The sequence below is a fragment of the Pygocentrus nattereri genome, chromosome 7, assembly GCF_015220715.1.
Source record: "Pygocentrus nattereri isolate fPygNat1 chromosome 7, fPygNat1.pri, whole genome shotgun sequence".
NCBI classification, from domain to species: Eukaryota; Metazoa; Chordata; class Actinopteri; order Characiformes; family Serrasalmidae; genus Pygocentrus; species Pygocentrus nattereri.
Window position 1 is genome coordinate 20,284,804 of NC_051217.1, and position 27,026 is coordinate 20,311,829.

General features: G+C 39.4%; 1 protein-coding gene across 7 annotated transcripts in view; it reads left to right on the forward strand.

The window, feature by feature from the left end:
- The window catches only part of kifc3 (kinesin family member C3), a 69,468-nt gene extending 42,764 nt beyond the window's left edge, over positions 1-26,704 (forward strand). For 6 of the 7 annotated variants that reach the window (XM_037539881.1, XM_017708009.2, XM_037539877.1 and 3 more), the window contains 18 exons: positions 1,458-1,597; positions 2,754-2,819; positions 3,733-3,864; positions 7,338-7,619; positions 8,340-8,513; positions 12,425-12,572; positions 13,565-13,695; positions 14,366-14,477; positions 16,214-16,392; positions 16,488-16,592; positions 16,908-17,038; positions 18,731-18,854; positions 19,017-19,146; positions 19,648-19,877; positions 20,989-21,141; positions 22,051-22,177; positions 22,761-22,807; positions 25,690-26,704. In XM_037539881.1, coding sequence (XP_037395778.1) covers positions 1,458-1,597; positions 2,754-2,819; positions 3,733-3,864; positions 7,338-7,619; positions 8,340-8,513; positions 12,425-12,572; positions 13,565-13,695; positions 14,366-14,477; positions 16,214-16,392; positions 16,488-16,592; positions 16,908-17,038; positions 18,731-18,854; positions 19,017-19,146; positions 19,648-19,877; positions 20,989-21,141; positions 22,051-22,177; positions 22,761-22,807; positions 25,690-25,698 — 2,420 coding nt within the window. In that variant the 3' untranslated portion in view covers positions 25,699-26,704. The remainder of the gene's footprint in view (positions 1-1,457; positions 1,598-2,753; positions 2,820-3,732; positions 3,865-7,337; positions 7,620-8,339; positions 8,514-12,424; positions 12,573-13,564; positions 13,696-14,365; positions 14,478-16,213; positions 16,393-16,487; positions 16,593-16,907; positions 17,039-18,730; positions 18,855-19,016; positions 19,147-19,647; positions 19,878-20,988; positions 21,142-22,050; positions 22,178-22,760; positions 22,808-25,689) is intronic. The other variant, XM_037539876.1, reaches the window with a different exon arrangement.
- Positions 26,705-27,026: the final 322 nt, after the last annotated feature.

The window sequence follows — 27,026 nt, forward strand, 5'->3', positions numbered from 1 at the left end:
TCTGCCCTCATTGTGAGCTTGCTCATTTTATTTTTGTTGGACATACATTTCTGCAATATAATGAGTATTAATCTGAGTACTTTATTCTGGTCTGTTGAATGTGTTGTTCAATACCTGTGCATATTGAATTCAGAGGTTAATATTGAACGACATATGATATTCTTTATTTTTATGCTAAAAGGTACACAATACAGAAATGACATCTCACATAAATGTAAGGCAAGACTTTTATTTTTTTATTTTAAGTGTAAGATTATCATGGCATCTGTTATTTTTCATATGGATTTTTATTTTGATGCAACCAGTAGTAGGGTACACATTTGGCAATCAGCAGCTTTGCTTAGTAGCCGACTGCTTGCAGACTATTTAGCAACTATTACTCAACTCAAACTGATTTTTATATCATCGAAAAACGAAAAACATGCATTTCTGAAGTAATTTACTTCAGTAGCTGCCCTTTACACTGTGAGAAAATTATATGATGAATTGACCAACAGAAATGCTCCCAAATTTGTGGATTAAAATCTCTTTACATTAACTTACATTTATAGTAAGGAAGGTTTTTGCCCTCTGCTGTAACGTTGCCATTTTGCAGATACTTGTTTTTCTTTGGACAGCGACAGTATGTTTTCAGGTCAGCTGCTAAGGTCTGGCTTAGTTGCACCTAGTCGCAAATTTTGGTTAGTGCAAAGGGTATGAGGCCTCTTCATAAGACATTTGTCTGAGCTACAACCTGTTTAACTGTCCATCCATCCATCCATCCATAACAGTTAAGACTGTCTTACAGTCTTACAACACCATTGACTCCCTAGATCATATATGAAATCTAAGACGGAAAAAAAAACAACAACAACAAAAAAAAAAAAACACCCACCCTGTTTTGTTGCTACAATGTACCCCTGTACTGAGTACAGAGCAATTAAAATTCTCAGGAGGTAAACAATTTAAAATGACCTCACTGAGAGCTTTATTTTTTATTTTATCCAAATTTTTTTTCCCCAATTTTAGCCCCAATTTAGTTGTTTTCAATCCCACCCGCTAATTAGGACTCCCCCAATCTCACGATACCACCAACGCTAGGAGGGTGGGGCTAGCACAGGCTTCCTCAGACACCTGTGAAACCAGCCACCACTTTTTTTCAAACTGCCGCTCACGCAACATGACAGGACAGCCAAACGCACTTGGAGGAAAACGCCAACCGCCAGATCTGTTACGTCAGCTAACAGACATCTGTGCTGACTAGCATCACGTTGAGTGATGGGGGGAGAAGAGGGGGGGCACTCATCCTACCAACCAGGCCAATTGTGCTCTCTTGGACTCCCAGCTACGTACAGCTGTAGCATCACCAGGGATCGAACTCGCGATCTCCTGATGATGGGGTCAATGCTTAGATGGTTGCACCACTCGGGAGCTTGAGCACTGACATTTTGACAGAGGTGGACATGTTCATGTTACAGGTCTAAGGCGATCAAGTGCAGGATCAGAGATTCTACAGGATCATCCTGAGCCCGCTTGGGAGAGGAAAGTTCATCCACAGCACCCTCTGCTTGAAGAGGAGGCCCAACAGCTTGCTCTCATCACAGGGCTGCACACACAGGTAAACACGCACAGTGTTTACAGAATTCACTTGTAATGTTTATAAATGATCATCATAACTGCTATGCAGAGATAGTCATAGCACTACTACCTCTACTCTTTCACACACACAGTGCTTTAAGATGTTTATGCAGGGATGCACAATGAAATCATAATCATATTGATATCAGCTGAATTTTCTTAACAGATTATCAGTGTTACCAGACAGATGCTAAGATGAGGCTGATGTTTGAAGTATTTATTGTATTTTGGAGTAGCAGAATGTTTAGGTGGCACCTGCATTTTATTCATTCTACTGTATCTGCAGCTGCACAGAACCAAATGTTTTGTTTCTCTGCCGTGCTAAATCCTTAAAGCTACATACATACATATATTCTCTGTAAGGAAAGTTTGAATAGGGGGGAAAGTAAGATAGAAACATTAACGGCTTAAAAATGTAGAATTTGCTGATCAGACCTGTCTTAGACTTTGATTTCTTAAGTGACCTTAAATTAACACATTCTCAACACGGAACGAATGTAAATAATTAAGACATAAAAAATAAAAATAAAAAAGTGTGTGGCACATTTTATAATTCTTTTTTTTTTTTTTTTTTTTTTTACACAGGCCACATTTTATTTTTAGTTTCGATACGTTTAATTACTCACATAAATGGTAATTATGGGGTTAAATGCGCAGAATCGTGTGTTATTTAGAGGATGTGTCAACCTATTTACAACCAAATTGTATATTGCTAAGTTTCAGCAAACTTTTTTGGCCAGATAAATTTCTAATAATTAGTTAATTATATTTGAAATGGCATTTGTGTTTTTTTTTTTTTTTTTTTTTTTTTTTTTCTTTTTTTTTTACTTTGCAAATTGATAGAACAATTGAGTTGATGTGTCATTGCTAATATCTGCTCCTACCAAATCACAGCCATAAATTTATTCAATTTAAAATGATCCCTGTTTTCTATTGATCAATAATATTAGACAGTGTAAGAGAGCACTGTTACTGTACTGACTGAACAGTTTTTCTTTTCATTTTGATATTTTCCTGCACGTTCATGTCCTGTGCTTTTGTACTGACAGTGGTGACAAAGTTGAATAGGTTAAATAAAGTTGAATTCTAAAGGGGCTGTTGGATGAGTGATTAATGAGTGTTCTTGTTTTTCTCAGATTGAGGAGCTGGAGAAGAAATTGTTGGACCAGACGCAGGAGGTGGAGAGACTGCGCTCTGAGCTGGTGAGAAAGCCATGGAGCAACAGTCCCAGCTAGACAGAAAGTTACAGGATTGTAAAAATGTTTTACTATTAAAAGGAATATTCCTCTCATTCTGAGTATACTATCTACAAACTGGCAGCCTGGAACTGGAATGTTCTCTGCTGCTGCTCCTGCTGACCTGGTTTAGTTTGAGGACAGGATAGAACGCCTTGGAAAGTGACCCAGTTTTGATACGTGAGGAATGCAGTCCTTCACCAGGATAAAGTTCCTCCACATGGCCCAGATCTGTTTTATGGTGTATCTGACTTTAGAGAACCAGAGGAAAACAATGCAACACAGTGGTTCTGGGTTTGTAAAGTGTAATTTATACAAATCTGTAGGTTTGTGTCTTTGTTTTTTTGTTTTTTGAATGACTAATATGTTTAGGTTTATAATTAGAGTGTGCACAAAATAGAGATAATGCACAAAATATGAATGTTTACATTTTAAGTTTATTTAGAGCATTTTCGCATCATAAAAGTTAAATATTTGAAACAAAAGCTGTAGTTTATGGTGCCCTGACAATAATTTGTTGATTTTTCTAAGTGAAAGTAAGTTAACACATCCTCTATATTGAGCATGCTTGCACATTTTAATGAATAGGTTTAGTTTATTTGTTGGGGGGGAGGGATGAATAAAACAAAAATGTGTGGTGTCTGTGTAAGTTGTGTGTATATATATAAAATGCCCCCCCCCCAAATGTTGTATATATGGTGCGTTAGACGTTGCAGAACAAAACTGTTTTTTGAACCTTTAAATTATATTACTATTTTACTTATCTGTCATTAAAATGTGTCATTTGATTTGTCACAGCATTCAGACATTTTACACACTGTGTATATGAACCCACAGTCCTGACTTTGTATGAAACATTTGTGTTTGTATTTATACATAGGGGGCGACAGACCTGGAAAAGCAGCTGGAGGTGCTAGAGAGTGAGAACCAGCGGCTCAAACAGGAGCTGAGAGCCAGCTATGCCCACAAGCCACCAGCCACCTGCTCCAGCTCTGCCTGCCCTCACAGCCAGGTACAGTATACATACACAGCACAGCCAGGAGTGGTTACAGAGAGAGTGCACAAACACTCGGCCACTTATTGCTGCCTTCATTGTTAAAACGTAGGCCCACGTTGACCTCAGAGATTGTCACGGACTAACCACGTAATAGTTTGCCCGATTAATCATTAACCAACAAAAACAGTTGTTCAGCCTGTGCTACTGGTTAAAAAATGTTTATGGTAAATAAATTAAGAATAAATGAAAAACAGTTCCTGTTTGCAAAGACATTTGTCATTCAAGTTGAGTGTTTCTGAATTGTATGCATGTGGGGGGACAGTAGGAGGCCGGTTCCATTCACATTTACATTTAGAGCATTTAGCAGATGCTGTTATCCAGAGTGGCTTATAAGAAGCGCTTTGTCTATCTAGAGAAATTATCTTTGCTAGTTACCAATAGGTTAGAGAGAAAGACAGTCCTGAGCTCAGGTACTGCTAGAAACAAAAAGTCACTGTTGATATTGAGAGAAAAGGAGCAGAGTTGAACACAGAAATCTGTGCAATACAATACAGTGCAATACAATACAGTAAACTACAATACACGGTGCAATACAATAAAATATACCTTATATAATTAAATAGTGCAGCACAATATATTGCAATCAATACTTAATTCAGTGTTCATTTAAGTGCTGTGTAAAGAGATGTGTCCTCAGTCTGCGTTTGAAGACAGCAAGAGACTCTGCTGTAAGGACAACCAGTGGGAGTTCATTCCGCCACCTGGGTGCCAATACGGAGAACATTCTCGATGCTTGTCTTCCAAGCACCTTGAAGGATGGTGAGTCAAGCCAAGCTGTACTCGAAGCTCAAAGGGTTCGTGGTACAGTTCGAGATTTCACCATTGCCATCAAGTAGGTAGGGGCTGGTCCATTTTTGGCTTTGTAGGCAAGCATTAGGGTTTTGAATCTGATGCGGGCAGCTACAAGAAGCCAGTGAAGGGAGCACAGCAGTCGGGTGACGTGGCTGAACTTGGGCAGATTGAAGACAAGCCGTGTTGCCACAGCTGGATGAGTCGCAGAGGCTTGATGGCCTGCGTGGGAAGACCAGCCAAGAGCGAGTTGCAATAGTCAAGCCTTGAGATGACAAACTGCACTAGTACCTGGGTGGCCTCTCGGGTGGGGAAGGGTCGGATCCTGCGGATGTTGTACAGGAGATATCTGCATGACCGAGTTTGCGATGTGAGTCGAGAGCGATAACTGGCCATCTGGAATCACACCAATAATTCTTGCCTCTAGAGACAGAACAATCGGAGAGTTCTTGAATGAGATGGCAAGATCATGATGAGGACCTGTAGTTGCAGGGATGAATATCAGCTCAGTCTTCCTGGGATTGAGCTTCAGATGGTGAGCTGCCATCCATGGAGAGATGTCAGACAGACATGCCGAGATGCGACTGGAAACCTGTGTCAGAGGGTGAGAAAGAAAACATTAGTTGAGTGTCATCAGCAGAACAGTGATAAGAGAAACCATGAGAAGATATTACATCACCAAGAGAGCTAGTGTAAAAGAGAAGAGGACCCAGCACCGAGCCTGGTGGGACACCAATGGAGAGCCTGCATGGAGAGGATGTGAACCCTCTCCATGTTACGATGATTTCATGGGCTGGATTCCAATCAGTTTAAACACTCTCAAAAAACTCCAGGACACGGATAATTCTTTCCATGAGGTTTAGTGAGAATCTTGTGAAACTGTAACAATTAAAACGAGACGTTTCAATTAGCATACACGTCAACATAGCATATAGATAAGCAGCATAGCATAACTAGCTTAACTATGTAACTAGTTATGCATAAAGATGCTAGCGAACACAGCGTATAACTAGTCTGCATACAAGTAATATATAGGTTGTACTCGCAGACAATGCCTTAGCAAAGAGGGAGAGAAAGTTTGAGCTATTGACCGCAGGCAGGATGAGCACACAACTGACAATGACATGTGCATAACAAACGCTACTTCTTACTACCCAGAATGCATCTCTGCTTTATCGTCATAATAACGAAACAACTTAGTTACAAAAATCAAACGACTTATTGCTGGGGCATAACAGATGATAAAAGCGATCCTGCAGATAGGTCTTGAACCACGCATAGCCAGTGATTCCAAGGTTGGTGAGGATGTCCAGAAGGATCGTATGGTTGACTGTGTCAAAAGCTGCTGAGAGATCAAGAAGGATCAGTACAGATGACCGTATGGCTGATCTTGCTGATTGGAGCTTCTCGGTCACTGCTATGAGAGCAGTTTCTGTTGATTGCGCTGGTTTGAAGCCAGACTGCTTGGGGTCCTGGAGCTGGTTCTGTGTGAGAAAGAGAGAAAGTTAATATCGGTTCCGATACAGAATTTTGATTCTCCCATAATGCCACTACTAACACTGCATGATGTCAGTACAAAACGGTAAGGTATATTTATACTGTCAGTTAAAGACATTGATTAGCTTTGGCATTAAAAACACTTTCACATTACACACGGCCAGGTTGTCTGCATAATTCTTTATTATCAATTGATAATATCAGCCAGTATCAACATCCTATGACTTTATTGGTCTATTATTGGTTTATTAGTGACTTTTTTGGTCGCAGTATGGCGGGGACTTGAAGTCAACAATAGACGATGCATCTGGGGAGTATTAAGCCGGGGTTACACTACATGATATTTACCCCAATTTTAGCCTAGGTTTTCAGTCTGGCTGAGCTGGTCTGCTCTAGTCTGTTCGAGAGAGAGTCTTGTAAGGGACGCAGACTGATTTTTGGCCTCCCGATCGCATTTCAGACCAGGTGGAGTTTGTCGAACTTTTGATTTTTTTTTTTTTTTTTTTTTACACAATTCCTATAAAAGCCAATGAAAACTGAGCACAAGAAAGAAGAAAATACATAAGGTAAATACAGAAAAATGGTGAAAAGTCTCTCACGTGTGGAGCAAAGCTTTTTAATGAGCAGAGTTTAAGGCCCTAGCACGATCGAGTTTGTACATTTAAAACTCTAAAAATACCACACTGATCACATTTTTAAATCCATGAGTGTCACATAAACACGTTTACCTGTTGCTTCTTTACTGTGTCAGCATGAAAGGCAGAGAACAGCAGCAGCAGCTCCACGTTTGTTTTATTTGCATCTCCTAGTAATGGGAGAACGGGAGTTTGCGCGAGTTCGCAAGAGTTCAGCGAGATTTTTTAACAACTTATTCAGGTTGGGCTGTAATGATTAAAACAACCAATTAAATTGTACAGTCAGAACTTACCGTAGTATAGTACAGGATAACCATATAGAATTCACATGTGACGCATCTTATGGTGCGATCTCTGATACACTGATTTAAACATAGACAGTGCAAGGTGCAAAGTCATTAAAACTTTCAATAGTGTGTGGGATGTGAATTAATTCTTCCCTGTTGTTCATTCTCATTCTGCTGAGCCTTTCTCTATCTTATTTATCATTTCTGTATGTAACGTTAGGATGCGGAGGTCTTTCGGACAGAGCTCTCTCGCCGTGAGGAGCAGTGCCATGAGCATGAGCAGCGGCTGGCTATGCTGGAGCAGCAGGTGCAGGAACGGACGGTCCTGGTGGCGCAGCTGCAGGAGCAGCTGGAGGAGGCCTCACGGCGCAGGCACGAGATCCAGCAGCAGTTAGAAGAGGCCTTACAATGCAGGGCTGAGAGTGATGAGCGGCTCACCGCTCAGCTCAGAGATGCAGAAGAAGCCCTCAGCCGCCAGGCTGCAGCACCTCCACAGGTCAAGGTGAGCAGTGTAGCATTTGTTTCATTATGTTTCTTTGTACCTCCAGTTTTAGATTTGTTTAAATCTTTAGTTAATAGACTCATTCACCAGAAAAAGGTAGCATTTCTTTTGAAGTTCAACAAGGTTCAGTTTAAGGGCCTTTGCTTTTCTCTTTTACCTCTAGATAATGTCATTAGGAAACACAATATAAATTTTCATAGCTATGCTGATGACACGCAACTATACATTTCCATTTCTTCTCATAATCAATCAAGACTCTGTTGATAGGCTTACTAGCTGTGTGTCAGATATTTCTCAGTGGAAGTCCCTAAAATTTCTACAACTAAATCATAAAAAAAAAAACTGAAGTACTGATCCTTGGTGCTAAAACTCCGAACAAGCTGCTTTATGAGGAGCTTGGCTTTTTGGCTTCATGTACCAAACCTGAAGTACCAAACCTGGGTACGATCTTAGACTCAGAGTTCTGTTTTATGCATGTAAAGTCACTAAAGAAGCAATTTTTTTTTTTTTTTTTTTTTTTTTTTTTTTTTTTGAGAAATTAAGTCAGAATTTTTCTGTCTCGGAGCGATACAAGGAAAAATGTACATGCATTTGTTAGAAGCAGACTGGTGGCAATTTATTATGTGTACATAATCTATTGGATGGACTTACTGACCGACCTACCTACATACATACATACATCCTTGGTTACTTTTCTTACTTTTTTCTTTCTCTCTGCAGTATGTAACTAAGACAGTAGAGGTGGAGTCCGCTCAGTGTAAGCAGGCTCTGGTGGATGCTCAGGCTCGTAACCAGGTTCTCCAGGAGCAGCTGGGGGTCCAGAGGGAGCTCCTCCGAGAGTTGGAGCAGCAGCTGCATGAAAGCCAAAGGACCAGCAGCCACTTACGCCAGCAGGTACTCATCTGCTCTTTATGGTTTGAGTTTTGCTTCAACTTTGAATTTCTCAAAATGCTGTTTTTTTTACAGTGTTTGTTTTTTGTCATTTTTTTTGTTGTTCATTTGTATTGTTTTGTATCTGTATGTGGCTTTTGTCAAGTGTGCTAATTTATGACTTTGTGTTGCGAGATTACCTGTACCAGGGATGTGTACTCAAATACTCTGTTAACTGTTCCAGGTGCCAGTGTTCAAATCTTGAAATCACCAGTTGGGAATTCGTTGCGCTGCATTACTTGATTTATATATAAAGTAACAGTTCACTGGAACAATGACTTTAACTGCACTATAAAATAAGAGGTTTGTTCACATTTGCAAGTAAGGATGTATGTTATATTACACTTCGCTACTATGAAACACAAGTGTGCTACTGCAAAACATGAGCGTGTTGCCGAGTACACATTGATTGGGTAGTCCAAGGTAGTTAACTATGCTAAGTACACTAGCTGATGTTTGCTAGGTCCATAAATAATAAAGAGTTGTCTGACAAACAAATATGTTAGCACATCGTCCACTGAGACAGAAACATATCTCATTTTGAAGACGACCCTAATCACCTTCTAGGGGTGTAAGGTATTATACTATTAAAGTCCTAGTCTAAAATGGCTGAATTGGCTGATTAGCGATCATAATTAACTAGCTGTAATTACTTCATATTGATTATAGACAGCTTGAGCTGAAACATTAACTACTGCTCTCTAAAGGTTATTAACAAACTTCAAATAAACATGATTCACCACTGACATTTTAAGGTGTTATAGCACCATTTAGAAGTTAGAATGTTTTCTGCTTTCTTTTACATGCATGTGCCACAACCCACTGGGTAAAACTGCACCCTTTTCACTTTCTGATTGTGATCAGGTGATTAAGCAATAATTGTGACAGGTCTAGTTAGCTCATTGGTTCGTCTGAAGTGGCAGCCTCCGTAAGTCATCCAACACCGAAAATAACTCATTTTCATTAGTTTTTTGAATACTGAAACGTTTTCCTTTTTTCCTCATTGCATGTTGTCTACTGCAATTAAGTGTCTGGTTATTAACTCTTATAAATACTTAAACTTTAAAATTAGTGAGTGCACCCAAACACTAATCATTTTGTTTTAAATTCTCTCAAGTATGTAGAGACCAGGGTTATTATAGTTAACTCTTACTATAATATTACCCATATACCCATTACTGTTATTAAAAACTAACAGTGCTAGTCAACTGTAATAAAAACAAAGTTTTCTAAAAGCAAATCAAATCGGTGTCCACTTCAAAACAACAGTAAAATTGAATTGAATGAGAGTTTAGAAGTCTTCTGTGATTGGCCGTCTTTAAAGAAAGCAAGAGATGAGCCGAGCTCAGTCTGTTTCTATTTCTACTCTCATCAAATACCTACAATCACAGTTTTCTTCATAATACTACAAACTAAAAATGAAACTAAATAAAGACTAACAGAGTAAAAAAGGAAATAAGAACTTACAAAAATTTAAAAACTGTAATAACTCTGGTTGAAACACCATATTTTATTGTTTTTTTTAAAACGTCTGTGGTTCTTCAGTGTTCGGACTAAGTTGGACATGTGTCCGTGTTCTTTACTCCTTTATGCAATGTGGTTCTACCTGTTCTCACTACTGTGTGAGAGCTCTTCTCCCCATTTGCTTCCTAGATTACCCGAGTCAGGTTTTGTGTACTCGAGCCAGTATTTAGTGGGGGGTACGCAAGTGGTTGTCCCGGTAGGTGCCCTGCCCTGTATAGTGAGTGGGGTGTAGGTTAACTATCCTCTCTCTTTTTCTCTCTACTTGCATTCCAGCTGAGTTTGGACCAGGCTCGGCTCTGCGGCCTGCTCTCCAAGGCTGTAGGCAAAGCCAACATGGAGGTTACCCGCAGGCTCTCCAAGGTTGGCCAGATTGCTCTGCACCTGGCTGGGGTCAAAGGTCAAAAATGTGATCAGAGTCATGTTCCAGCACATGAATAGTTCTTTTGAACCAGATAGTGATTAGCTGAATTTTTGAAAATCATCAAAAATGATCAACTTTTTACCCATGATCAGGGTCCGAAATTAACTTTTGTGCACTCACAGAAAAAAATTCTGACTGTTAATTGCCATATAAATAACTGCAGTTAACGATTAACATTCTTGGGGTGTTTTTTTTTTTTTTTTTTTTTTTTTTTTTTTTTTTTTTTTTTTTTTTAAATCCCTAAAGTGACCAAATTAGCTATGTTACTTCCTAGTTGCCAAATAAACATTCACTACTCACTGCTGCCCTCTGAAGGCGTTCTCATAGAATAAATGAATGTTACTCACTGCTGCCCTCTGAAGGCGTTTTCATAGAATAAACGAACGTTACTCACTGCTGCCCTCTGAAGGCGTTCTCATAGAATAAACGAACGTTACTCACTGCTGCCCTCTAAAATGTGTTACTAAGAAACATCAAATAAACATTAATTTGCTAGAGTTGGCCAAAGTATCTAATCCCTCATCTTTGACTTACCTTTACAGAAGAACATGTTTTATCTGCTGTAGTTGGCGGGCTATATTAAACGTTCAGATTTGTGCCAGTTTCTAACCCTGTAATTGGCTCAGTAGAAAACAGCAGCAGCAATTAAAAATGCAAGAAAAAAGTTAAAATCTGAACCTTTCCTCCAAGCTTGCTGCACTTTCCAAATGAAACATCTACATGCACTAGGGAGCTTAGTGTGTTTTTAATTTTGGACCCTGCTGCTGATCTTTCTGAGTGATGTGCATTTTTGACCCTTGAAACCCCAGTATTTGTAGAGTATTGTATCCCCAGTGCTGTTAGAGGACGCAAATGAGAAGCATAATCTCCCCTAAACCCTCAAGTGTACCCCAGCAGAGTCCCAGTTACCGACACACCCAGATATAGAGCCTTTTTTTGGATTAACGTGATCGTTGACTCTTACAATCAAAGAAGTTTCTTTCTATAGTTTTAAAGATCATGTTTTGAGCGCATTTATTTGAATATGTAATGCAATGGTATTTTATTTTTGTTTTTCCTTTAGATTTGCAGATGCTCATTTGTGACATTGCAGTTTGTTTCCATGTTGGTGATTTAGATTAGTATTAGTAGTATGTATTTTGTCTCCGAAAGATATGACTGATGCTTTTATCCCTGAGTGGCTGTGTGTTTGTGTCATTGTGAACATGGAAAAAGGAATTCACTGATAAAATAAAGTGGTTTCGTTGGCGGTCCAGAGTTTATTCCATTGACCAGGGCTCTGTCTCATGAAGGGTTTCTTGCTTAGCCAGCTAAAATTTAAGCTTAAGGTAAATTTTACCCTGGATTTCCTGTCTTATGATGGTGGATAATTTTCTACCAGGCTGTATGTCTGCCATGCTCTAGGGCAGGCTGTGCTTTGGGTTTCGAATTATAAATAGCTCTTTGACCAATGAGGGTGAGTCTGTGACCAATCAGATGGACCTCCTATGTTAATTTTTTTTCTTTATCATGTCTGTGGTGTCATTCACATGGAATTTTTTTTTAAAATTATAATTAAAATACAATTACTCCACAACTTACAATACAACTCCAGTGTGGGGTAGGGGGGGTGTTTTGGTTTAAAGCATGAGGGGTGAAAACAGCTTGATTATCTAACCCTGGTTTAACAGAGAAATTTAACCACCATCGTGAAACGAGTTAATCGCGGTTCCATTTGTTAGGTTTTGTGTAGATGAAACTCTAAGCTGAGCTTGCTTCTTGAGACAGGTCCCAGGATTTCTCAGTAAAGCCTGATGAAAGTGAGCAGATCATCCCTGGGCTCTCCTCTAGTTGGACAGCCTCAACTTTGGGCACAAGTTATCTGGCTAGCTGAGAAATCCTGCTCTGTGAAAGCTGTGAATGAGCTAACTTGTGTTTGTATGTGTGTTAGATCCTGGTGTATGAGGGTGAGATGGAGCGAGCTCAAGGCCAGCTGGAGGCAGAGCTGCAGAGTCTGGAGGAGGAGAAGAACAGAGTGATAGAGGAAGCCTTCATCAGAGCCGAGAGTGAAATGAAGGCTGTGCACGAGAACCTCGCAGGTGCGTGTGTGTGCACATGTATCTGTGTGACTTTGTTTTGGTTTGTTTTGTTTTGGTTTTGTTATGGTTTTATAATCTTATATCATGAAAACAGAACTTTACTGAAGACAAATTTAATGCATGTAGCTACCACAAGAGACAGTTCAAATAATTTAATAATTTATAATTGTGCTTTAGTTGTATATCCACTTACTTTTATTTGCTAATTTTAAGGTTTATTAAAATTTTTAGCCCCTTAAAATTAGTACCAGCCACAAAATTGTTATGAGTCAGACCCTAGTTTTTATACCTGAACAAGCTAAACCTTGAAATATATTTTTTCTAAATAAATTTTGCTTAACTGAGGGTGGTGTGTCCCCACGTTCTCTTCTGCAGTCTCTGTGACATGTAATGAGTTACAAACTTAAAAAGAATTATTATACACACTGATCAGGCATAACATTATGACCATTATGCTTGTTTCTGCATTCATTGTCCTACACTGCTGGAGTTTTTAAACACCTCAGTGTCACTGCTGGACTGAGAATAGTCCACCAACCAAAAATATCTAGCCGACAGCGTCCTGTGACCACTGATGAAGGACTAGAGGATGACCGACACAAACTGTGCAGCAGCAGATGAGCGATCATCTCTGACTTTACTTTACAAGGTGGACTGACAAATCAGGAGTGTCTAGCATGGACAGTGAGTGGACACAGTGTTTAAAAACTCCAGCAGCACTGCTGTGTCTGATACGCTCATACCAGCACAACACACACCACCACATCAGTGTCACTGCAGTGCTGAGAATGATCCATCACCCAAATAGTACCTGCACAATCAGTAAGGGGTCGTTTAATGAACTTATTCAAAAACACAAAAATGTAGAGCAGTGGGCCTCCAGGACCAAGGTTCACAACCACTAAGGTAAATGAATATTAACATGAGTTTGTGGTTCAGTCTATATATATATCAAATAAACCCTGTGACTCTAATCCTTTTTCTTCATGCAGGTGTGCGAATGAACTTGTTGACCTTGCAGCCTGCTTTGAGGACACTCACCTGTGACTATAACTGTCTGAAGAGACAGGTGCAGGACTTTCCTTATATGCTGGAGAAGGCTATTGCTGAAGCCAAACAGGAGGTGAGGCACAAACACATACACACAGCACAATATGAACAAAATACCACGATTGTAATTACATTGTTACATACTGTGATTTCTATGTGCCTTGCAGAGGTTTATTGTGATTGTGATTGGTTAAAAGGCCTAGTTACATATTGCACTCTTCTGTATTGCAAAGGCCAATATCACAAGAGCAAGTAACATATATATGTTTTCCAGTCCTGCATACCTAGTGTGCAGTATATACCATAGGGTCCAAAAGTCAGGAAAAAATTTTAGATTTTTTCATTTAAACCAAGAAATAAGCGAAGTTTTAGAAAAAAAATGTTATTGCAAGTAAAATGAAGAAGAAATATTCAAGATTCTGCACCATTTTTAGGTGGCTATTCAAATCTAAGCAAATTTCTGCCATCAACTATGTTAAGGCTTTTATACGGTTTTATTGCTAAAGTACACACTGTCAAAGATTGTACTTTTCACTCAAGTTGTTATGCTGATAATATAATAGCATTTTTTTTTTTTTTTTAATTAAAAGGAATGCAAAATGGAAGCATTGTCACTAGTGGCCTCAGACTTTTTGATCTCACTGTTTATGCAACAAACCTTAGCCACATGTACATAGTTGGGACATAAGGATGGGTGTGTTCCTGCAAATGAGAAACAATGTTTTGCGTATGCTTTAATACAGATCTGCCAGGTCATTGGGGAAGTGAGCAGTGCTAACCAGGAGCTGCTTCGCAAATACAAGAGGGAGATGAACCTGAGGAAAAAGTGCCACAATGAACTGGTGCGCCTGAAAGGTATGCACTCTACCAAATTCCTCTACCCAAGATTTTTATTCTTTTAGTTTTGTAATGGCGGTTGGTGCCCAAAACATTGGAGTATAATAGGGATGCAGCTGAAATACTGTGATTGTAACATTCCAGCTGCAGTGGTGGGCACATCACCACCATAACCTATTTATTTATTTATTTATTTAGTTAGTTTTGCTGATTTTCCCATAAGAACACAGAGGGTAAGTAAAGCGTATTTGGAGCCAGAACCAGTAATCACTGCTTTTCTGCAGGTTTGTTAATCAATATAATCTTTTTTTCCTGACATCATGTAAGCAGTAGTGGTCATGTGTAAGACCCAAAATTGTGAATAGATTTTTATTTTTTTTTTGCTACTTGTTGTGAATTCAACAGGAGCATGTTTAAAATGCTACTTCACATTCCAGGTTTGAGACTGCTGTGTAAAAACAAAGCATTGCAGAAATGGTTCACTTTACTAGCATGCCTGTACTCCTGGTACATCAGTCTAAATTCTGCTGTTGATATTTTATGTTCATTGATGCACAACATGCAGTAGGCCAGGCTAGTTTCATTAAGCTAGTGTAAGGTACAGATACCCCTTGGGGTTTATGGCAGTGGTATTGCGTATTGCATATTGTGGTGGGAAGGTACCCAAACAATGTGGTGGTAAAAATTTGCCACCAGAGTACAACCAAGGCTTTACACCAGATGCTGGAACATTGCTTTTGTGAGGACTTGATACTTATCTGTTAATAATCTGACTAATAGCTCAATCAGACTAGTGTAGTCCGATTGAGGCCACCTGGAATACAGTTTCTGTCCGATTGAACAAGGTGGGTAATCCTGTAAATAATCCGTTAAATAGAAGAATAATATCTGTGTAAACACTTAGATCTGATTGCATTTCCAATTGGTACGTGTAAGGTACGTTCTGCACATATGCATCACGTCATAGTGAAAGTTTATACCGTTCAACATGATGGAGTAGAAACTGGTCTGCAGAGGAGATGAAGTTTATACTCTGATCTTTAAAAGACGGCGGTGGGACGGACGTCCAGCTTATGTGTCTCAGAACACGATGCCTTGCTCTTGGCCCTCTTTAATAAGGACATGTGAAGAACGTTTTTCTGAGTCTGACATCATTTTAAAGCAATTCAGAACACAAGCACTGCTCACTGCTGCTCATCTCACTCTGACTGGACCTCGTGTGATGCTCGTTATCATGGTAATGTTTACTCTAAGCGGTTCTCCATACATGCGCATCATTTTAAATTGGATTACTTGTAATGAGCATGTAAACGAAGATTTTCCATCAGATTTTTGAGTAGAGTGAGCATAAACACCTCAGTCTGAATCTGTAATCGGAATGTACTCAATCAGATTGGCAAAAATCTTTGCATGTAAACAGCCATTGTTCCAACATCTGGTGTAAAGCCTTCCCAGGAGAGTAGAGGCTGTTTCCACAGCAAAGAGACACTAACTGTTAATACCCTTGATTCTAGAAAAAATGCTGGACGAGCATTACAAACTTTGACACACATACAGTACTTGCTTCCCATATCTACTGCAGATATAAGATAAATTAGTCAGAAAACTGAGTAAATGCAGGGTTATTATCCTGTATTCATTCTGTATTTGTAATGCTGAACATGGTGTTGCTTAAATATGATACACATGTAGTGCCATTACACGGTCAAGCTGTTCATAATGCACAGATAATCACAATACTTGTAATTTCACAGGAAACATTCGGGTGTTCTGCCGGGTTCGTCCCATGTGCCAGGAAGAAGCAGAGTCTGACAGCAAGAACATGGTGACCTTTGACCCAGACGATGATGCTGTGCTCTACCTCTCCAATAAGGGCAAGCTCATGACATTTGAACTGGACAAAGTTTTTCCCCCTCAGGCCACACAGGAGGAGGTCAGTTAAAGCACAAGATCATGTCCGGTCATGCTGGTGTTTATTTTTCTGGTAGGTGAAGTGGCCTAACTGTCTCCTCTCTTCTGATTGGTCAGGTGTTTCAGGAAGTGCAGTCCCTTGTCACATCCTGCATAGATGGCTATAACGTGTGCATCTTTGCTTATGGTCAGACAGGCTCTGGAAAGACCTACACCATGGAGGTATAATGTCTTATACTTTGTTTTTCTGTGGTGAAATTATTTTTAAGCACTATTACAGCATAAAAATGCTGATTTTATATATATATATATATATATATATATATATATATATATATATAACAAATATAGGGAATTTCCACCACATCCATAAGTAAAAATCTCAACAGGAATAATAGACCGCAGCTGTTTTATTTTCATCTTCTCTTAATTGTACATTTGTGAGGCAGCACAATTTAGAATAGTATAATAGAATGAATATCGTTGTCTGCCACTATACTGGTTTTATATTATTGAAAACATTCATTCTTGTTGCAGGGCATTCCTGAGGACCCTGGCATTAACCAGCGAGCCCTCCGCCTGCTCTTCTCTGAGGTGTCTGAGAAAAAGCCTGACTGGGACTACAACATCACTGTCAGCATGGTGGAGATTTACAACGAGACGCTGCGGTAAGAGCGAAAAATGCCTACAGGTGAAAATGCCGCAGAACTTGTTCTGACTGGTATAAAGTGATGAAATTTTAATTAGCCCATTTTAACATGGAATTTTAATTATTTGATTTACAAACACATTTGAACTTTCTATTGTTTTGTGAATGTAAAATGAACAATTGAGTAGTTAAAGCTCATGTTTTAGCCATATGATTTAAATTTGATTTTTTGATGTTTAGGTCCCAAAAAAATCAACATTATACTGATGAAGATATGATTACAATAGCAGATCATTCATTCACATCCTCTGAAGACACGTCCTGAGTTCTCTTAGAATTCTCTTTCAACACGTGCTCAATCGTTTGCAATTCAACTGCTTAGGAAGGTGTCCTAAGAACAGCCTATGTTACAAAGCCTTCTTCTACATGTTTTCTGTAATTACACATTTGCACCAAAGAGGTCTCCAAATCCCCCAACTTACATAGCACAACTTTGATCAGACTTTAGACTTCAGACTTTTGACTGAAGTTGTCTGCATAACACATTATGTATTCTTCTGATTCTTATACTGTGACACTTTAAATAGAGTTGATGTGATGGGTTTTTCTAATCAGTGTGAAAGCAGCCAATGTTTTTCCTACTTCACTAAAATTTCAGAAACTGGAAAGTTTTAAGGTTTTGTTTGAATTACAAGATTCTTAATTACAGTGTGATTGAGTTTATAAAGGTGTACTTTGACACAGTAAATGCTCATATATTAGGAATACCAGTAAATACTCTGCAAAGAGAGATCCTGTTTTGTGAAATACCCTTTTAGTCTGCTTATGTAATTGTACTCTTACTGCAGCTGTAAGAGGGTGCATGATGGAGAAAGAGAGGGAATCAAAGATAGATAGGAGGAAAGCAAATGTGGAGGAAACAGGGAAAGAACTAGAATGTGTGATGTTTAAGAAATATTCCATTTGTTCCCAGCAGATGGTCAGAATGATATTAAATCAAATCTTTTTACGTAACTGCAACTAAAACCATACACATGGTATGCACTGACAAAATCAGGACTCATAGTCAGTCTCTCTCTCTCTCTCTCTCTCTCTCTCTCTCTCTCTCTCTCTCTCTGTGTTGTATAACCTCTGCACAGCTGTTTGGCTCATTGTTTAGTTTGAGAGGAATTATGGATGATGTTCTGAATGATGTGGCCTTTTTCTAGTTGTGGTTTGAGCAGGGGAACAGAATATTGTCATATCTGCTGCTAATGACTTGTATATAATATGACATACAAAAAAAATGCTGCTGTGGACAAATAGCTGTTGGTCTTTAACCAGCCTACTGTCCACTTTGTTTGCTGTTCACGTATCTTAAGGGTGGGAGGGTTTTATGTATTTGCACTGTTGTGCTGGATAATGCTGAAGGAAGCCACATCACTGACTGCTAGGAGTGTAGAAAACACATTTCAGACAGGCCACCTAGGAAATCCACTCAAAGTAGTTGTTCCAACGTTCCTCCCACTTCATTTTCAGGTTTTCCTGGCCTGAGTGTCCTCTTAATGTTTGTGTAGTTTATTGTAGTGTTTTGTGTAGCTTATAGTCTGTTTTATGTATTTATTGTATTGACTTTTGGTACTGTCACCTAATCCTCTTGTCTGCTGCTTTGTTGTGTTGAGTGAGGTATGAATTAGACTTAACACGTCTGTTTTGCTTTGATTTCCCTCAGGAATCTTTTAGGAGACAACCCGAGCGAGAAACTGGACATTAAGATGTGTCCAGATGGAAGTGGTCAGCTGTATGTCCCAGGCTTGACAGAATTCACAGTGGAGAGCGTGGAGGATATTAATAAGGTACGACCAGCAATAGTTAGTTCTGTGTAATTGGTTGAAAAGCATTGTTGCCAAGTATGGTCACTCTGCTCAAAACTGCTGGACCTACTTTATCATGGAATAAAATGGCAATATTAAAAACACAGTATTTGTATTTTTTTGTTTTGTTTTTTTACTTTGTAGGTGTTTGAACTGGGTCACATGAACCGGGCGACAGCATGCACCAACCTGAACGAACACAGCTCACGTTCTCACGCTCTCCTCATCATCACTGTTGTCGGCTTCAACTCCTCCACAGGACACCGAACTTCAGGTTGGGATACAGGCACAATATATGGTGTCAAGATGTAACACACATGTCCCTTATATGTAATATATTGTCGCTGTACAGAACTCTGTTTCTCTATTTTTGTCTTCTGTTTTGGTCTAAAATTACTTGTAAAAATGTTTTTTTACTTTTTATTAATTTTAAATGAAGGTTAAGAAGGCTCTTTCCTTCTCTTGTGAAGTTTCTTTTTCAGAGAGTTGAGGCTGTCACAACAGCAGCAATATGCGAATACCTGTGTGAAATAACATCATTTAATTTTGGATTCCTGATTTCAAAATCAGGGTTTAACATTTTTCGTTTGGTTGATTTAGAGTTGAAAAATGATTTTGTTCCTTTTTTCAAATTTGAAGTTTTATTGAAGATTTTAAAGTTTTGTTTTTTGTTAAGCACTTCTGATCCACATAGAGTGGCTCAACATTTACAAACTGTTCATTAAGCACATTTAATCACAGCTCATGAGGCTTTCTTTTGGGTGTGTCTCTGTAGGTAAGCTAAACCTGGTGGATTTGGCAGGTTCTGAGAGAATCGCTAAATCAGGTGCTGAAGGAAGCCGCCTGCGCGAGGCACAGTGCATCAACAAGTCCCTGTCGGCCCTCGGTGACGTCATCAATGCTCTGCGCTCCCGGCACTCGCACGTTCCTTTCCGCAACTCTCGCCTCACATACCTGCTCCAGGACTCGCTCAGTGGAGACAGCAAAACGCTCATGGTTGTGCAGGTGTGTAAATATGCAGGTGTCCTCACAGTTGAAGTCTCTGAACTCAGTTGGGTTTGTCATGAGTGTGTTATGAAATCTCAGATTTCACCACAATATGGTTGTGATTATGGTATGATTTTACAATGATTATACCCTGATGATTCACAAATGTGGCCTGAGAAACTGTTTATCGACTAGTGCTATGCACCAAAATGCCTGAGAGCTGTATTTTAACCAAAATATAAACACATTGTCTTTGTTGACTTAAAATAGTGTATCTGCATTTTAGTTCTGCTTTATTTGTTTGTTTGTTTTTTGGCTTTATTTGACAACACCAGCTACTCTTTACTTCATGTGTAAATATCGTGAAGAATTGGCTGATAGAAATTACCAAATCTAATTTTAAAAATGTATTAAAAAATAAAATCTAATAACATTTAACTTGCATTTAAGACCGTCCTGCAAAGTTACTATTGTGGAGATACATGGCTTTGTTCTAAAAAGGATGATGGACTGTACTTAGTGTTACTATAATTGATTATAATCAATTCTGGCATTCAATGCATTTGGATCACCACCTTCAGATCAGTGTGTCATAACGATCTGATGCATTTTAAACATCTACTTCAGTTAGTGGTGCCTGTTCTTAGCCACAGGGACCCCCTGCTCTGCACATTGTTTCCCTAATCTAATACAGCTGATCTGGCTCATTATTAAGTCCTTTGTAATCACCAGTATTGGGACTGCTGGCTTAAAATCATGCAGCATTAACCAGAATCCATAGTCATTAACCCAGACTAGAGTCAGGAGAATCTATCACGGTGAGAAATTCTGTGCTGATGTTGATTCTTCAGAGTGACATGGTACTGATTAGGAAAGAATACAGAGTGTCATGGCACTGATTAGGAAAGAACACAGCACGGAACATTCAGCCAAGAACATGCACAGTGTATAAAAGCCCAGATTAAGGCTTTAAGCACTTTTTGTTACATACTGTAGCCGGCAATACTGTGAAAATATGTGGAAAGCAGTTAAGCTTGTGGAAAGTAGGTAAGCAGATTGTTAAACGTGGAAGTGTTAAGTTACTTTTTTCATTTTCTTTATGCTGTACAACTGTTTCCATCTCTCTCAGGTCTCTCCTTTAGACAGTAATATCAGTGAGTCCGTCTGCTCTCTGAAGTTTGCTCAGCGCGTTCGCACTGTCGAGCTCGGCCCATCCTCTTCCTCACGAAGACATGCAGAGAATTCCTCAACATCTTCCTCACCTACTCATGATAGTGTGGAGGTACACACGCATGCACACAAAATCACAGAAACACCTGTAAAGTGGTTTGTTGGAAATTTGGGTTTGCTGAATTTTCCTCTTACTCCAAGTGTAGTGAGTCATCCAAGACCTGTTTGGGGCCTGAAGTTTGCTTCTTTAGTTTTGCTAATATTGCATTATGATGGCACATAATGGAAGCTTATACCTAGGCTTGGTTATTTTTGATACTTGATAGTCTGTCTGTTCATTCACTGGATCTGACATGCACCCCTGCACAATATATGTGATTTAACTTACTTATTTTCATACTGTACATTATATTTTATGGTGGTTTTAGTATATTTTATTATTCCATTTTACTTCTTCCATTTTAGGTGTACATCTTTATAATAGTGTACAGCAATACGTTGCTCTTGTTATGCTCTTTACTGTATTCTGTGTTGCTGTAATTGACAACTTTCCCTCTGGGATTAATAAAGTCCATCCATATCAGATTTTATCATTACATCCAGATATTATAGTGTTACGTATTAAAAATTACACAAAAGTGCTTTAGCATAAAAATGCTGTACTTTTGTCTATTTATAGATAATGTTATGTCAGGAAGCACATGAGCACATGGCCTAATGGCTAATTACTTACCAATGTGTGGCTTAAATATACATAGGCTTAAATCAATTTTTCTCATTGTACCGTCTAAGTTGCGCTCTCTCTCTCTGTCTCTCTCTGTCTCTCTCTGTCTCTCTCTCTCTGTCTCTCTCTCTCTGTCTCTCTCTCTCTGTCTCTCTGTCTCTGTCTCTCTCTCTGTCTCTATCTCTGTCTCTCTCTCTCTCTCTGTCTCTCTCTCTGTCTCTCTCTCTGTCTCTCTCTCTGTCTCTCTCTGTGTCTCTCTCTGCCCCCCCCTTCTTTCTTTCACTCATGCACACAAAGCTGGACTCTCCTCCAGTGACCCCAGTGCCCCTCCCCATCTCCAGAGCCAGCAGTGCAGGCTCTACTCTGTCCTCCAGCTCCAAAAGCACTAGCACACGTAGGAGGTCCCAAAGCCAGCTCGCTACAGGTGAGGAGAAACACATCCAACCCCGTTACCAAATTACAAAACTATCAAATCCAGATTTACATCTGTCTCCTTCAGATGTACAGGATGCAAAATTCACTAGACAAACATTTCCTGCTTTAGTTTAGTGAACCATATACTGATTCAACCTGATCACTGTACATTTTTACAACAGTTGGATATTTCTGCACTTAATGGACATAAATGGTCTTTTGCCTTGCCTTCATAAAGGTCTTGCATGCACTTGCTAAATGCACATACTTTAAGCATATAGGCAATAAATTGACCTTTTCATGCTTTGCCCCCCAAATGGTATCTTTTATGGTATCAACTGTTGCTAAGATGGACAAGTGTAGCATGAGAAAATGCATAAATTATTCAATTCAGTTGATACTTACCTAGCAACAGTTGCTATGAAAGAACACATTTGTAAGCTGGGCATGGGTAAATAAATGAAACCTACATGTTTGAACATGTCTTTAAAAAAAGAAAGAAGCTCAGTCCATTGGCAGGATCTGAGTCTTCTTTATTTTGCTACGCTTTGGCACCTCGTCTGTTTTGTGACCTCTGATTGGTTGGTTTGCAGACAGACAGGTAGACAGAGGCAGCCCATTGGTTGGGAACAGTGGGCAGGTAGGTGGGGTTTTAGTTTTATCTGATTGGTCTATTGGCATGGACGAGCTCAGCATGGCATGGTGCCCCCCGTGTCACCTGATCGCTTTCTGCCCATCTAACACGCTGCCTCTAACACTAGGAAGGTGTGTGTGTGTGTGCGTGTGCGTGCGTGCGTTTGTGTGCGCGTGAGAGAAAGGGAGAGGGAGCAAGCAAAAATAACGTGTAGGAGAAGTTACTGTTGCTTTTTATTTTTAAATTTGTCCGGTTAAGTTGTTTGTCAGGGGTGCACAGATCAAATTGTTTGCCAAGATGTGATTTCTTTTCATCTAGATCAAAGGTGTCAAACTCAACCACTAAAAGGGCCACATAAAAAAATCTCAACAAATCTGAGGGACAGAGAGCATTTATATTTTAATATGCTAAAACGTAAATAGCAAAACATAGCTGCTTGTAGTGAACCTTCAGATATAACATGTAATGTAGCCTATACTTATATTTACAGATAACTGTTAAATCTCTTCTGTGCCCAGGTTGTAGATCTTTCAAACCTAGCTGTGTGTTTTGTCTCGACACCTGACAACTTTTGACATGTGAACTGCTGTCCCATAGATTGTTGTTGGGAGTGGGGTGTCTGCGCAAATTACGTTGCAGTGCATGCTGGGTATTGTAGTGCTTCTGATTCTGAAATGGACTAATATTAATAGAAAATCAAAATAATTTGATGGGCCTGATTGGATTGTGCCACGGGCCTGATCTGGCCTACAGGCTTTGTGTTTGACACATGGGATCTAGAAAATGGTGTTTTCAATGAGCCAATTGAGAATTGTATTTGATAACGTCTTTATTTGGATAGTACACTGTAGATGCTTTTGTAGATATTTGGTAACCCTAAGCTTGAGTTCAACTAAATATCTATTGTATTCACCTAAACCTGTCCCTAACCTCAAACCTAAAGCCAATGCTAATGCTTTAGAATCAGGTTTCACCACCTAGTTTGTTCACAATTGGGGCATTTGCAGATAAGATATAGGGAACAATCACGTACTATCCAAAAGTGAGGGTACCAGTTGGCTGGTGTACAGCTCAAATTCAAGTGCAGCATGTGCACTTTGCTGGCTTTCGATTCCAAAATGATTATACAGGTCAAAATATAAATAATTATGTTCACATTCCAACTGTGCACCCCTTTTTTATGTATTATGTGTATTTTTATTTCATTTTTTTCAGTGTGTTGGTGCTGCTTCTGTCTTCTGTCGTGTTTGTGCACAGTTCACTGTATTACGTGTGTGTGAGTGAGAGAGAGAAAGAAATAGACATACTGGAGTGTATTCACTCACACCTGCTTCTGTATGGCTGGGCTGTCTTGTGGTGAAGTACAGATAACCATTTTTGTTTTTGTGACAAGTATGGGCTGAGGACCATACTGTGAATCTATACCAGCACCAGAGTGCACATTGCTCCTTCACATGTAGAGATGTTGCTCCTGTCTTATCCACAAACAATTCAAGCTTCCATCCTCATTTCTGTATCTTAACATAATAGCCAGTGACTAACTATACTAAACTGGGGACTTTATGCTGATAGTCTGCTTGGAGTCTTTGTACAAAAGTGAATTACTTGGGCTTTGTTCACACAGCAGGTAAAAGTGGCCCAAATCTGTTTTTCTCACCAAATCCAAAATCTCTTTTAAATGTGACCTCTATGAGACATCAAGACTGCCAATGAAGGCCAGTCACACCAAGAGCTTTCTGTTTCATCTACACCAGCAGCACACAAGCCATCATGAAGCTTCACTGACTGGGCATGGTCACTTCTTTGGTTTGTGTCCTCGGATTCTTTAAACTTTGCTTTCAGACTTTTTTAACTGTTGCTGATGCTACAGCCTCGTTCTCCTACAGCCGGAAAAGTCTCTAATCATTTTTTGTACAGAAACATAAGCTCAAATGTTTCTGAATCTCAGCAGTGCGAAATTCAGACGAATATGGAGTTGGATTGACGTAAAATTTGCATGAATTCCGATCTGGCTGTTCAGACCAAGTCACAAATCGGACATGTATCGGATTTCAGTACCACATATGAAGGCATCTCAAATCGGAATTGAAAATGTCAGATTGTGTGTTCATATGTTCACACTGACGCACATCTGTGTCAAATATGAAGATCTGATTTGGGCCATTTTACCTGCTGTGTTTACAAAGCCTTGGATGTTGTTGGGCTGTCACTATCAGTTTTAGTAGTAGTCCAGTATCGTCCGTTATTTTGATGGACATGGGACAAGCAATACAATGGACATAACTAAACAATAACAAAACATGCAGGGTGTTTTCACCATTAAAAAAAAAAAAAAAAAACGAACTAGGAAGTCTTTTAAAAGTCTTCCTTAAAAGATTAGGAAACCTTATATGGCAAAAATGTATACAAATGGCTCTATTCAGTACAGAAGAGGCAGTTAAAATACACATCATATGCATTATTGTGAAAATTGCCAGAGCAAATCTTTTTATTATTGAATTTAAGTAAGCAAACATGACAGCCAGAGTACTTGTCCAAATTCACTGACCTGAATTTGAGCAGTTCCGTTTTCACTGTGTACATTTCCTACTCACACTTTTGAAGACTCGCACCATAAGCCTTAATCGAGCTGGGTTAGTTGTACCTAGACACAGTCATCAGGCGTGTTACAGTCTTTGACTGTGGAGCCTGTCGTATTTATTTACACGCTAAGATTTTCCAATCTGTTGGGAATTTGGTGAAATAGCACCAATACTTTATCCCCCACCAATTGGCTAGTCAAACCCCATACATTACATAGCTTTATCTGGTAAAACGAATCCAGCTCCAGTAGTGCTATAAATTTTCCCCTGTGTTCTCACTGGGATCTCTCCTCTTCCTCTGTTCAGGACGAATGAAGATAACTGTATAACACTACTACAAAGTCGTAGTGCTGAGAGGCTGCCTTCAAGTACCATCCCCTAAACTCCATCCACCAATGAAACCCTCTCTTCTGAGGAGTACGCCAATAGAGGACTTTCATTTCAGACCTGAGGGCTGGAGACGAACCAAACCGGCTAATCAGGGTCATGCACGGTATCTATAGGAAATTGTTAGTGGGAAAAACTTGACTTGAAGTGACAGCTGATGACTGACGAATCTGCACTCCCTCTGACCTCTCGGCCGCACCTGCTGGCTCAGGGACGTGAAGACATTTTCTTATTTCATTCGCAGTGTTTGTTGACGTTTAATGCACTTTAGCACAGGCTGATCTTACCATTTGTGGTGTTCAACTATCCAGTCCCATTTAAAGTATCACATGACTGGTATTGATTTTTTTTAATGTATGTGTCTGTGTTTATTATTTTTTGACCGAGCTCATGGTCATTTTTTTCATCAACCAAGGTCCTTTTATTTTAAGCACAAGAACAACAAACTCGTACTTCCAAAAAGCGCTAAGCTTTAATATGTTTCTCTGTGCTTGTGACAATAAGCAATACTACAGGCTGAGATTGGCCTCTCCAGTAGCAGATTGTTTTTTTTGTTTTTTTCTTTTTTGTGTGTATATTTGGCATCTTGAAAGCCAAGCGAAGAAGTCTTCCTGATATAAGCATGTGGATGTAGTGTCAGATCTGTCTGCTCATGCTCCATCTGTTCGACAATCAGTGTAGCAGTGTACAAACAGTGAAACTGGCCCATCAAGCGCATAACTTATTCTGCAGTTGCTGTAAATAGGAATGCTCTGAATTTTTAGCCCAGCATAATTTCCTCGGTGGATGCAAGTTTTCAGCTGAACTCTTCATCTGAAGCGTATCGCTGAGAGAGAACTGTCATTGGACTTGGGTTTCTGCTTGCTTCTATTCGTGATGTAGGTTTGTATGCATTTTTGGTTTTGTACACTTTTTAATAAATGCCATAAACATGGTCCGTCTACTTTTCAATATTTTCAGGTTTTACCAGGGTTACGTTTGACAGAGAAAACACATCCTGGAATTATGAAGGAGCCAAGTATATGTGCTCCAATCACAGAAAGTACAGGTGGCCTTATCAAATTAAATGAATGATGTTACTATGCTTCTAATCTGTAGCCTGGGTTTACTGCTGAGCCATAATGTTATTTAGACTAATTTGAGTGAAGTCTCAGCTGTTTTATTAGGATAAATATGCAGTACAGTTCTTTACTCTTTTTCCTCCATGACCTAGGCCAGAGGTCGGCAACCCAATGTTAAGAGCCATTTTGTCCTGA